The sequence below is a fragment of the Myxine glutinosa genome, chromosome 1 (assembly GCF_964187855.1).
Source record: "Myxine glutinosa chromosome 1, kmMyxGlut1.1, whole genome shotgun sequence".
In the NCBI taxonomy this organism is placed as follows: Eukaryota; Metazoa; Chordata; class Myxini; order Myxiniformes; family Myxinidae; genus Myxine; species Myxine glutinosa.
This window is the reverse complement of record NC_136261.1, coordinates 314354760-314368901: the sequence shown is the minus strand read 5'-3', so window position 1 is coordinate 314368901 and position 14142 is coordinate 314354760. Positions and strand designations below refer to the sequence as shown.

Genomic DNA, 14142 nt, shown 5'->3' with positions numbered 1-14142 from the left:
AACTGGTACTCAATTTCCTGACCTCGGAAGGATGACAGGCTGAGTCGACCCCCCCTGGCGTTAATTCAACGATTGACCGGGATTCAAACCCAGGATCCTTGGATCCTAAACCTGCGCCCTAACCGCTTAGCCAACACCAGGCTTTTTTATATTTTTTATTTTTAAATGTATATATATGAATATATATATATTTAATTCATATATATTGTTGCGGATCTCCAATGTCGGCCTTCCCCTTATCAAGGGGGGATTAATCCCCTTGTCCTTTTACTGGCCGACGCGATCCCGGGGGCTATAACGTCCTTCCCGGGCAGCGTTAAATAGGGTTGTTGGTCGAATTAGTCCTATTACCTAAGTACTAACGCTGACCAGAAACGAGGAAATAACTCCCGCCCGAACCACGGCGTTAGTGGACACGCCGAGCGAAGCGAGCCGCGATTCGGGCCTTTAACAGGTACTAAACCCGATTCGAGCGGCTCTTAATCGTGCCACGCTTACCCAATGGAGGAAATGACTAAAACGATCGGATGAAGAGGAAACCAGGAAGAACAGGAAATTTATTCACACTTTGTACAATTAGAAGAGGAAGAGAAAAAAGAATGTACAGGGAAGAGGAAGAAGCAGGTACACAGGGCAGCCTTATATACTTATTCCTGGACACGGGCCCGTTCACTCTCAGACTCACTCTCAGGGTCACTCACACGGGGTTTGTAGATGGTGGTGTTGAGGGTCCAAGGGTCCACAGCTCGTCCGGTCCCCGACTCGTACCGTGCAGATGGTGGAAGACGGCCGGCAGCTCTCCGCGTGGCGTAGGTGTGAGCGGACAATTATATCTCGGGGGATCGGTAACCTGGCGATTATATATCGTACGTAATACTTGTACCGGCGCCTTTATACGCGCTCCCGGTAGTGTTGCGAACGATGCGCCACTTCCCCAAGGTCCTTCTTGACGCTGCAGTCCTCTGCAATGCGTGCCGCGCGCCCGCCATTTGTAAAGCGCAATCAATCAATCAAGGCTTGTCACCGCGCGTCTCTCCCTCTCGTAACTACTCAGGCGTCTCTCCCGTAACTCAACTCTCGACTCGATACTTCGGGATCTCTCTCAGCGCAGGTCCTCCTCGTAACTGTGATCAAGCCCTCTCTCTCCTCATAACTCAACTCTGTTCCAGGCTCGTAACTTGTCACTGCCCTCCTCATAACTGAGGTGGGGGCCTCACGCAAGGGGTTATATTGCCACGCCCAGCGAACCCTCTGGAATCTCCAGCCACACCCTGTCAGGCGATGTTCCCTCAGCCCTGATTGGCTGGTGAGGGCTTACCGGCTCCGCCTTGATGGCTGCTTGACGTGGCCACACCCCCACCCTTGCGCTCTGCCCCCCTTTTCGGGCCTTACCTCGTGGCTTTTGGGCTGGTTTGAGCGGAAGCCCAGCGGCAGCGAACGCTGCTGGCAAAGGAAGCGTAACAAACTGCAAGGGCGATGGAGTACAGACAGGATAGCGCTTAATGGCGTCGATTGAAGGGAGGCTGCAAAATGGACGAACGGGGCCTACTCTTATTTGTTTTACACAACGCAGATGCGACTATTGGGAATGGCCTTATCCTAAACACATACTAAGAAATAACTAACGTCGTAAGTTGACCTACGTGTTGCTTGTGGCCTATCTATGGGGTGCAACCTTTAACCTTTAATGATGTTACCTGTGTGGGTTCTCAAAACCGCAACAACATATATATATATATTTAAATATATATATTATAATAAATATATATATTATAAATATATATATATGACGAATGATCACGGTGTGTACCCCGGTTTAGAATAGGTACACCGTATCCCTGCGCATTGTACGAGGCGACCAAGGGTTGGTGTCAGGAAGGGCATCCGGCCATAAAAACATTGCCTCTAAACAGGGAACCATGATTGTCATGGGGCCCGCCAGGCTAACCCCCGCTCTAGCGGGGAAAATGGCCTTAAAACGATCATTCATTCACTCCATGGTAAGATCTCCAACCTTTAATTGAACAAACAATGACTCAACGTTTCGATTAACAACATGTGACAAAGCCACACGCCTCCGTTAATCTTCCTCAAGAGTGATAAAAGCATCTCAACATCCCCTTATATGCAAAGTGGGGGGGTATATGCAAAGTGGGGTGGGCAAAGCTGGACAGCCAATGAAACCGTATCACACCGCTCTCGTGAACGGAGACGTTACTGACCAAATTCAAAAATCAACCGCATATTAACGGTTCAAATTAATCCTGTAAGCAATGCTGGATTATAACTCAAGTGTTTAGAAAATCTGGAACAATCATGACATTTAATAAAAAGTTAAACATTGTCAAACTCTCGACTCGATACTTCGGGATCTCTCTCAGCGCAGGTCTTCCTCGTAACTGTGATCAAGCCCTCTCTCTCCTCATAACTCAACTCTGTTCAGTCCTCCCCTCATAACTCTGTTCAGTCCACTGTTAGTGCAACCACGTGTTTGGTTCCGGTATGTGGATGACACATTTGTCATCTGTCACTCTGATGAGGTGGGCATCATACACGAGACCATAAATAAAACTTTTTCCTCCATTAATTTCACCATTGAAGAGGAGAAAAATGGAGCCTTTCCCTTCCTGGATACACTCGTAGCAAGGGATCCCAAAGGAGCCTTAAAGGTAACGGTGTACAGAAAACCAACACACACTGATCGCTACCTTGATTTCAATTCTTGCCATCCAATGGAACACAAAAGATCGGTGATGCACACCCTCTCAAAAAGAGCACGTGATTTACCATCTACCTTTGAAGACAAGATGAGTGAGGTGGACCATCTTCAAAATGTGTTAAGGGCAAATGGTTATCCTGACAGCTTGCTACCCAACAGGAAAACGATAAGGGCTTCCCCACACAACAGGCTGAGACCGAGAGAATAACCAAAGGGTTTGTGTGTTCTGCCTTTTGTACCGGGGGTTTCACAGAGGGTCGGCAGAATTTTGAAATCGGCAGGAGTGAGGGTTAGTTTCACACCGGTTTTCACCCTTCAACAAGCCCTTATGAGGGTCAAGGACAAGCTTCCGAGGAAGGATAGGTCAGGGGTGGTATACGTAGTGCCCTGTGGTTGTGGAGCTGAGTATGTGGGTGAAACCGGGAGAACCTTAGGTCAACGTATTGCTGAACACCAAAAAGCATTTGAATGTAATTATCCCAGCAGATCTGCTATTGCCAAACACGGCCTTAAGGAAGGCCACACACCTTTATGGGATAGGGTTAATATTTTGGGTTCCACACCCAACAGAAACAGAAGACGTGTTTTGGAGGCTTGGCACACAGAAGAAACTGTTACCTCGATCACACAAGAGGTAGTTGACTTAACCGTAGCGTTTGACCCACTCTTGTGTAAACGAAGCAGGCATTCCGTACTTTGAACAACGAGTCCACATAATATGTCACACAAGGTTTTTATTCGGACAATTTGCCCCCTCTCCCAAACCCCCCCCCCCCTCCGCTTCCACCCCCTCTGGTCCCCCCCCCCCCATTTTATCCCTCCCTATAACCCCTCCTCCTTCCTGCATTCCCCCTTTACCGCATAGGGCCACATGTGATGATCTTGATATTATGGCAATTTTATTTTATCTTAAAAAATTTTGCTTTAATATATTTACAGTTTTAATTTAATTTACAATTTAATTGTTTACAAGTTTAACTTTTAATTAAATGTAATGATTGTTCCTGATTTTCTAAACACTTGAGTTATAATCCAGCATTGCTTACAGGATTAATTTGAACCGTTAATATGCGGTTGATTTTTGAATTTGGTCAGTAACGTTCTCAGTTCACGAGAGCGGTGTGATATGGTTTCATTGGCTGTCCAGCTTTGCCCACCCCACTTTGCATATACCCCGCCCACTTTGCATATAAGGAGATGTTGAGATGATTTTATCACTCTTGAGGAAGATTAACGGAGGCGTGTGGCTTTGTCACATGTTGTTAATCGAAACGTTGTCATTGTTTGTTCAATTAAAGGTTGGAGATCTTACCATGGAGTCATTTGGATTTACTCCCAACCGCAAATCTTTGTATATATATTTGTACAATTTATTATTGTCGCATAATAATAAATAAACTATATATATATATAGTTTATTTATTATTATGATTATTATTATTATTTATTACATGCATATTATAGTTTGATTTATGTTCAGGGGTTCATTGACAAGTGAGTCGCAAGATGATGCTTGTTCATAAGTTTTCAGATCATAGTGTCAGCATCAAGCCATTCATCAATTAACTTCAGAAACGTTTATTGCAAAGAGTGAATTGATTAAACCTTGATTCTATTAGTTTCCCCATCCACATCATCCCTTTCAGTTCATTTCTCAGTTTAATCACCAGTGTTGTTTTACAGTCTGTACATAACCTGGGTATCCATCAGAGTTTAAATAATTACTGGGGTTGTTTGGGAAAAACAAATTATTCGTACTTTATCTTCATCGTAACATGTTATGGTTCGGCTTGCTTCCACTTAAGTTGAAGGTGATGTTGCCACAGTTACGAATTTATCCTCGTTCCTCAAATCTTGACAACGCTCATGCACACATTTGCAAGCTCCCGGCGTCCGCTCTACTGCTTAACGTTTTCCAAGACCAACTGCTGGTCTTCTTGTCTGACCGCTGTGTTGAACTCTATGCTGTGGAACAAAAGGAAGAAGGGTGAGCTGTGAAACTGAATTTGCTTTGTGTTTGGTAAGTTAAGTGGGGGAATTCTCCCAGATTTTGGATGTCCAGCTTTTAAATACCTTGTTTTGTTTTTTCAATTGCACAATATTAAGGCTTTAAATAAAGAGGGTCTATGTAGAGTAAAAAAAAATTCTGATTTTATTTTTGTGAATTTGAACAACAACAACAACATGCATTTTAAGGCCATTTTCCCTGTTAGAGCGGGGGTTAGCCTCATTTGTTCATTAGTTCATTCGTTCATTTTTGTGAATTTGAACACCAGTTGGATTTGTCTTTTTCAGGCAGAAAATTCTTGCTGCTTTAATTTATTTTTACCTCCACCACCGAAGGTGGATGGAGGTTATGTTTTCACCCCTGTCTGTTTGTCTGTTTGTCTGCAAACAAGATATCTCAAAAAGTTGTGGACGGATTCGGACGAAATTTGGCAGAGAGGTAGCATATGTGACAAAGACGGAATTATTAGATTTTGGTGAAGATCCGGATCTGGTTCCGGTAGTTGAAATTTCTTTCGGGTAGTAGAAAAGGTGGAGAGTTTGTGTGTGAGAAAAGACCGAATCGATTCGATTTTGGTGAAGATCTGAATATGGATTCGGATACGAGAATTGTTTAATTCTTAAGTGATTCTTCACCATTGAGAGATCGGGTGAAAAGCGATATGATGTTTAGCATGATGTTTGAAAAGGTTATGGATGAGTTATGCCAAAACTTGGTGAATGAGTTGGTTCGGTGACGAGAACAAGCCGATTAGATTTTGGTTCAGGTCCGAATCCAGATCCGGCCTATCAGTGGGGTACAAAACGTAAACCGTTCAGCCTGGCGGAGGTATGCGCTCTACCGAGTGCCGTTCTAGTTTACGATTTGTTTGACATTGATTCCCATCTGAATGCTGGCCAAGTCCTCATGCTGGGAACCCAGATGTCGCATGTCAATGTCTCCATCGTCTTCTAATTTATGTACGTGTGTAATGAATGTATAGAGTATGGACGGTTTTGAGGGTGTTCATGGGGGTTACGGATATGGTGTGAGAAATGGAGAAGGTGAAAGGATTTTGGAGTTTGCTGATGGAGCTGATTTGTTGATTTGTAATACTCAGTTCCAGAAAGAGGATAATAAGCTTGTTACATACACGTCAGGTGGGTCGACGACAACCGTTGACTACCTGCTGGTGCATAGCCGAGATAGGGGGCACCTCCGGACACAAAGGTGATCCCGGGGGAGGAGGCTGTTTCACAGCACCACTTGGTTGTCTGCGACATAAGGGTGAAAGGTGCGAGGAGAGCTCGGCAGGGTGAAGTACCAACCGAGAATGAAGGTGTGGAGGTTGAAAGAGGTGACAGTGAGGGAGGCATTAAAAGAGAGGCTGAGTGTGGTAGAGGATGATGTGGTTGAGCTTGAAAGTAGTTGGATGTCAATGAAAGATAGTCTGTTGGGAGCCGTTGGTGAGGTATGTGGATGGACAAAAGGACCACCGAGGCACTCGGAAACATGGTGGTGGGATTATGAAGTTGGAAAGAAGATTGACGAGAAGAGGAAGAAGTTCAAGGAGTGGCAGAAAGCGAAGGGTATGGGGGCAGAAAAGGCAGAGCATGAAAGTTATAAGGCAAGGCTGCAAAGAAAGAGGTAGCAAAGGTGCAGGAGGCATGTCGGAAAATGTTCGGAGAACGCTTGGATTTGGAAGAGGGTCAGAGAGCGGTATTCAGGATTGCAAAGCAGATAGCGAAAGAGAGATGTGATGTGATGGGGGTGAGTTGGTTGAAGGATGAAGTGGGACAAATCGTTGTGGACCCAGATGGAATTAAATGAAGATGGAAGAGATATATGGAAATACTGTTGAATGCAGAGAATGAATGGGACCGAGAACCGAGAAGGAAGTTGAGGAAGCGATAAAAGCAATGAAGTGTAGAAAATCGGGAGGGCCGACGGGAGTTGTGGGAGATATGTTGAAGGCAGCGGGAAATTGGGGTGTGAAGAGAATGACAGAGATCTGCAATCTGGTGGTGAAAGAAGGCCGCATTCCAGTGGGTTGGGAACTGAGTACCCTCGTCCCTCTATACAAGGGGAAAGGTGACCCTCTGGACTGTGGCTCGTATCGAGCGATAAAGTTATTGGAGCGTGGAATGAAGGGAGTGGAAAGGGTGTTGGAGAGGAGGATAAGGAAGAAAGTGAAGATTGACGAAATGCAGTTTGGATTTATGCCAGGAAGAGGAACGACTGCGCTTTTATTGTGAGGTAGTTGCAGGAGAAGTACATGGAGAAGAGGAAGAAGTTGTTTCTTGGGTTTGTTGATCTGGAGAAAGCATTCGATGGGGTTCCACGTGAAGTAGTGACATGGGCATTGAGGAAGTTAGGAGTGTAGGAATGGTTGATCAGAGTTGTGATGGCAATGCACAAAAGATCGCGCACAGCTGTAAGGACGAAGGACGGGAACAGTGGTGAGTTTGAGGTGAAGGTGGGAGTGCATCAGGGGTCGGTACTAAGTCCACTACTATTTGTAGCTGTGATGGAGGTGCTGGCTCGGAACGTAAAAGAGGGTTTACCGTGGGAGTTGTTGTATGCAGATGATCTGGTGTTGATTGCAGAAAGTATGGATGGACTGAAGGAGAAGATGAACAAGTGGAAGGAATGTATGGAGACAAAAGGTCTGAAGGTGAATATCGGAAAAACGAAGGTGATGGCAAGTGGTAAAGCATGTGGTGAGGTGGAAAGAACTGGGAAGTGGCCGTTTGCTGTGTGCAGGAAGGGTGTCAGAGTGAATTCCATTCAATGTACAATGTGCGCTGAGTGGGTTCATCAAAAATGTAGTGGTTTGAGAGGGTCATTAACTAGTGTGGCAGCTACATTCAAGTGTAAGGTGTGCACAGAGGGAGCTGCAGATGGAGGAAATTTTGAGTTCGATCTTGGAGACGGCGTGAAGCTGGAAGGTGTGAAAACATTTTGTTACCGAGGAGACATGCTGAATGGAGAAGGTGGATCAGACTCGGCAACTGTTGCTAGAGTGAGATGTGCATGGAAGAATTTTTGGGAACTGAGTGGCGTGCTGATGAGGAGGGGAGTGTCGTTGAAGCTGAAGGGAAAGGTGTATGCTGCATGTGTGAGAAGTGTTATGATTTATGGGAGCGAGACATGGGTAATGAATGTAGAGCAGCAACGAGGGCTGGAAAGGGTGGAAATGCGAATGGTTCGGTGGATGTGTGGAGTATCGTTGAGAGAGAGGAAGACAAATGATGAATTGCGAAAGATGATGGGAATAAAGCCTGTGATGGATGCTGTGAAGAGAAACAGTTTGAGATGGTTTGGTCATGTGTTGAGGAAAGATGAAAGTGACCGGTTGAGAAGAGTGATGGAAATGAATGTAGAAGGAAGTAGAAGACGGGGAAGACCGAGAAAGACTTGGCTAAAGATGGTCGAAGAAGAAATGCGGGCAAGGGGGTTAACAAGGGGAGATGCAGAAAATCGGGCAAAATGGAGAAGATTGTCATGGGGACCACAAGGCTAACCCCCGCTCTTGCAGGGAAAATGACCTTAAAATGCCTGTTGTTGTTGTTGTTGTTGTTGTTGTTGTCGTTATCGGCATTAGTTGGTGGGCGATAAGTATTCCATGGTGTCTTTTCGAAGGGGGGGGCAAACTATCGACGGCACCATAGCCAAATTCCTACCCTAACCTTCGTCTGATGTCAGGCCTGCCAGTTGTTTGTGAAAGACTCAGGCCAAGCTTCTCATGGCCAATACCACAATAACGTGTTAATTGCGGCCATTAATGAACAAGAAGAAGAACAGAGGTGGTATAATGTCCAGAGATATAAAGCAAAGCAGTTGTGAACCAAATGTCGAGGCTTAAAATAATTTTCCCATCTTTAAGCTGCAACCAAAAAAGTCTTGGTCTGCATCAAACTTTTCTCTCCCATTTTATTGCCATAATCTATCATTTCACTTAGGCTTGGCCCCCAGGCCTGTGTGCGACCCTTGCAGCGAGTGTCGCTTGTAGGGTGTGTGGCGCACTCCAGCCTCGTTGTGTCGGTAATGCTGGGCAACATGCGTGCTGAACCAGGCCTCGGTTCCCGGCCAGCCATGCAGGTGAACTCCATGCAGAGGCAACACCACCAACACCTGATTATCTTTGCCTCCCAAAGTGTCCCTGGATACCATTTGCTTCTTGATTTGTTTTCTGCTCTCTAATCTGTTACATTTTGGTGACTGATATTACAGGCATCTGTTGGTGAGAGCTTACTGCTGAACCTAGCTGGCCAGTTGGTGATGCTGCAGCGTGATCGCTCTGGCCCTCAGCCATTAGATTCTGAGAATGGCTCTCGTTGTCGTAAACAAGTGAGTGTCCTTGCAAAGCAAGGTGCTTTTTTGTCACATAATCGGGAGCTGCTTAATTATTATTATTATTTTTTCCTTTGACCCTACCATTGTTGATTAAAAATGAAACCTTTTGTGTTATTTTATATCTCTTGTTGGAATGCATTGTGCATCCCTTTTCCTACCCAGCATGCTTTCTGCAGTCCTGTGGTGTTAGCAGATTGTGTGGAAGCGTTGTGGACAACTGGCAGGCCCGGACAGGTGTTGTGGGACACAGGAGGCCACAAAGAGCCAGCTGAGAGTGCCGGGCCTCAGGTCTTGTGGTTGGGCTGTGGCCAGGGAGGAATGAAAGTCTGGCTTCCTCTAATACCTGGTGGGGATATCCAGAGACTCAAACCATGCCAGCTGGAGGTATGAGATTTATGTGCTATCAGCTTGTATTTTGTAGCCAAAATTGTGCGCTACAAGAAACCTAGTTTTATTTCACCCCACACTTTTTGAAAAAAAAAAAAAAACGCGCTCCGTCTTTCTGTCCGTCTGTCCGTCCGTTCATCACACTATCTGCTCCTAAATGGTTGGGCAGAAATTACCAAACTTAGTTGTTATGATCACCACATGGAGAGTCAAGATCATGGAGTCATGGAGATCACCACATGGAGAGTGCAAGAGCATGATCATTTTTGGTTCTGCCCCCCAAGGTGGGGTCAAAAACGGAAAACACCAAAAAATTCCTCCTTTCTGGTCTTTCATCCTCTGCTTTTTCCATGCTTTGTCCTCTCCAGGTTTATGCAGGGCTTACACCATCCACCATTAACCTCTTTCTGGTGAAACTACCTAAATCCAGGATTACTGCTCACCTCCACCAGGTGAGGTATGTGGATGGACAAAAGGACCACCGAGGCACTCGGAAACATGGTGGTGGGATGATGAAGTTGGAAAGAGGATTGACGAGAAGAGGAAGAAGTTCAAGGAGTGGCAGAAGGCGAAGGGTACGGGAGCAGAAACAGCAGAGCATAAAAGTTATAAGGCAGCCAGGAAGGCTGCAAAGAAAGAGGTAGCAAAGGCGCAGGAGGCATGTAGGAAAATGTTCGGAGAACGCTTGGATTCGGAAGAGGGTCAGAAAGCAGTATTCAGGATTGCAAAGCAGATAGCGAAAGAGAGGTGTGATGTGATGGGGGTGAGTTGCTTGAAGGATGAAGTGGGACAAATCGTTGTGGACCCAGATGGAATTAAAGGAAGATGGAAAAGATATATGGAAATGCTGTTGAATACAGAGAATGAATGGGATGGCAACATAGAGAGTAACCCAGTTTTAGGACCGGCAGAGAAGATAATTGAGAAGGAAGTTGAGGAAGCGATAAAAGCAATGAAGGGCAGAAAAGCGGGAGTGCCGACGGGAGTTGTGGGAGATATGTTGAAGGCAGCAGGAAGTTGGGGTGTGAAGAGAATGACAGAGATCTGTAATCTGGTGGTGAAAGAAGGCCGCATTCCAGTGGACTGCGAACTGAGTACCCTCGTCCCTCTATACAAGGGGAAAGGTGACCCTCTGGAGTGTGGCTCATACCGAGCGATAAAGTTATTGGAGCATGGAATGAAGGTATTGGAAAGGGTGTTGGAGAGGAGGATAAGGAAGAAAGTGAAGATCGACGAAATGCAGTTTGGATTTATGCCAGGAAGAGGAACGACAGACGCGCTTTTCATTGTGAGGCTGTTGCAGGAGAAGTACATGGAGAAGAGGAAGAAGTTGTTTCTTGGGTTTGTTGATCTGGAGAAAGCATTCGATAGGGTTCCACGCAAAGTATTGACATGGGCATTGAGGAAGTTTGGAGTGGAGGAATGGTTGATCAGAGTAGTGATGGCAATATACAAAAGAGCGCGCACAGCTGTAAGGACGAAGGACGGGAACAGTGGTGAGTTTGAGGTGAAGGTGGGAGTGCATCAGGGGTCGGTACTAAGTCCACTACTATTTGTAGCTGTGATGGAGGTGCTGGCTCAGAACGTAAAGGAGGGTTTACCTTGGGAGTTGTTGTATGCAGATGATCTGGTGTTGATTGCGGAAAGTATGGATGGACTTTTTTTTTTTTTTTTTTTTTTTTTTTTTTGTATACAAGATCGAGGCTCGTGAAAGAGCTAACATTAATCACACAAAAAGACAAACCGACACACAAAACACAAAAAACAAGGGGAGCGGTAGACAAGATGGGGAGAGAGGGGGAAGGACACAAAAGAGAGGGGGAAGGACACAAACACAACATTTGAGAGCAGGGACATCGGGAGGACTTGGGGGGAGGTGGGAGAGGATTAAAACATATGAACACTGCAAGGACTCTGGGGTGAATTACCGGGGGTAGAAAAGATCAAGGTTTTCGATGGGGGAAGATAAGAGATGGTGGTGAACAGCTGTTTTAAAGACCTGGAGGGAGGAGTGGGATTGAAGGGAGTGGGGGAGTTTGTTCCAGAGGCGGGAGAAAAGGGGAATGAAAGAGTGAAGATGAGCAGAGAGCCTAGACTTTGGCAGTTTGGAGTGGAGGAATGGTTGATCAGAGTAGTGATGGCAATGTACAAAAGAGCGCGCACAGCTGTAAGGACGAAGGACGGGAACAGTGGTGAGTTTGAGGTGAAGGTGAAGGTGACTGAAGGAAAAGATGAACAAGTGGAAGGAATGTATGGAGACAAACGGTCTGAAGGTGAATATCGGAAAGACGAAGGTGATGGCAAGTGGTAAAGCATGTGGTGAGGTGGAAAGAACTGGGAAGTGGCCCTGTGCTGTGTGTAGGAAGGGTGTCGGAGTGAACTCCATTCAATGTACAATGTGCGCTGAGTGGGTTCATCAAAAATGTAGTGGTCTGAGAGGGTCATTAACCAGTGTGGCAGCTACATTCAAATGTAAGGTGTGCACAGAGGGAGCTGCAGATGGAGGAAATGTTGAGTTGGATCTTGGAGACGGCGTGAAGCTGGAAGGTGTGAAAACATTTTGCTACCTCGGAGACATGCTGAATGGAGAAGGTGGATCAGACTCGGCAGTGGTTGCTCGAGTGAGATGTGCATGGAAGAAGTTTCGGGAACTGAGTGGCGTGCTAATGATGAGGGGAGTGTCGTTGAAGCTGAAGGGAAAGGTGTATGCTGCATGTGTGAGAAGTGTTATGATTTATGGGAGCGAGACATGGGTAATGAACGTAGAGCAGCAACGAAGGTTGGAAAGGGTGGAAATGCAAATGGTTTGACGGATGTGCGGAGTATCGTTGAGAGAGAGGAAGACAAATGATGAATTGCGAAAGATGATGGGAATAGAGCCTATGATTGATGCTGTGAAGAGGAACAGGTTGAGATGGTTTGGTCATGTGTTGAGGAAGGATGAAAGTGACTGGTTGAGAAGAGTGATGGAAATGAATGTAGAAGGAAGTAGAGGACGGGGAAGACCGAGAAAGACTTGGCTAAAGATGGTGGAAGAAGAAATGCGGGCAAGGGGGTTAACAAGGAGAGATGCAGAAAATAGGGCAAAATGGAGAAGATTGTCATGGGCTAATCCCCGCTCTAGTAGGGAAAATGGCCTTTAAAATGCATGTTGTGTTGTGTTGTCTCCACCACATCTCATTCTTCCCTCCAGGTCTTCAAGACAGCTGTTCACCACCATCTCAGATGATTCCCAATCCTAAACCATGATATTTTCTACCCTCATTAACCCCACTCAAATCTCTCCACCTTTCAATTTTCCAGTTTTCCCTCCTTGGATTCTCCTTCTGTGTCCAACTTGTTCTTTCCATGCATGCGTGTTTTGCGTCCTGTTTTTGTCTGTTATGTCCTGATCTGATCACTGTTCTAGCTCTTCCAAGAGCCTCAACTATGTATACAACAAGAATTGCCGCACTGTGGTCATAACCTGCGACAATGTGCAGTAACGAGCTGATTGAGAAACACACATTTAATGCTCTATTGAAAACTTAACTTGACACAACTCATCCATGTCATCCTCCCCATGGTTATATCAGAATGAGCTGATTCGTCATATGATCACAGATTGCTTAACTCCAATATGGGGTCGTTCAAAAATCAAGTAACGCTATTTTTAAAACTCCACATTATGGCCATGACAGTGCAGTTAGCAATATATATATATTGTTGCGGATCGCCGACGTCGGCCCTCCCCTTATCAAGGGGGGATTAATCCCCTTGTCTTTTTTATCTGGCCGACGCGATCCTGGGGGTTATAACGTCCTTCCTGGGCAGTGTTAGGTAGGGTTTTTAGGACTAGGGATTCGCTACTACGTAAGTACTAACGCTGACCGGAAACGAGGAAATAACTCCCGCCCGAATCACGGATATTGATGGAATAGGCCGAGCGGATAGCAATCCGCGATCCGAGCTGTTAACCAGTGACTAGACCCGATTAGAGCGGTTCCTAATCGTGCCACGTTTACCCAATGGAGAAAAGACGAGGACGATCGAATTTAGGAAGAAAGCAGGAAGAACAAGGCAATTTATTCACAATGTACAAAGAAGAGGAAAAGAAAGAATGTACAAGAAAGAGGAAGAAGCAGAACACAGGGCAGCCTTATACAGTCTTATTCTATTCCCTTGGACTCGGGCCCGTTCGCGCTCAGACTCGGTCTCAGACGCAGACTCACGCGGGGATGTAGAAGGTAGGGTGGAAGGTCCGGCGATGGCGTCCACAGCCCGTCCCGGTCCTCGACTTGTTCCAGCAGACGATGGTGGACGGCAGGCAGCTCTCAGTGTAGCGTAGGCGCGAGCGGACAATTATCGTGATGGGGGAAAGGTCGGTAAGCTAGTGGTTATTGCACGGTTAGCCACGTACGTAATAAGTGTACCGGCGCCTTTACACGCGCTCCCGGTATTACTCTGATCGCTCCAAGCGCCCCTTCCCCAAGGTCCTTCTGCACGCTGCAGTCCTCGACAATGCGTGTCGCGCGCTCGCCCTTTGTAAAGCTGGTTGCCACAGCGCGTCTCTCCCTCTCGTATTCAACTCTCGTACCAGCCCTTCTGAATGCGCTCTTCATACCACGAAGTTCTTCTGGCCAGTCCTCTCCGCACAGTCCTGTGTAAGGGCTTTGCGTGCGCGCTTTTATAAGACAAGCCAGCGAACGCTCTG

At 46.2% G+C, this 14142-nt stretch overlaps 1 protein-coding gene across 2 annotated transcripts in view; it reads left to right on the top strand.

Annotated features, from left to right (window-relative positions):
- Positions 1–14142, top strand: part of RIC1 (RIC1 partner of RAB6A GEF complex) — a 159906-nt gene that overhangs the window by 106461 nt on the left and 39303 nt on the right. For both annotated transcript variants that reach the window (XM_068136483.2, XM_068136477.2), the window contains exons 16-19: positions 4546–4706; positions 8669–8807; positions 8940–9056; positions 9225–9446. In XM_068136483.2, the coding sequence (XP_067992584.2) occupies positions 4546–4706; positions 8669–8807; positions 8940–9056; positions 9225–9446 (639 nt within the window). The remainder of the gene's footprint in view (positions 1–4545; positions 4707–8668; positions 8808–8939; positions 9057–9224; positions 9447–14142) is intronic.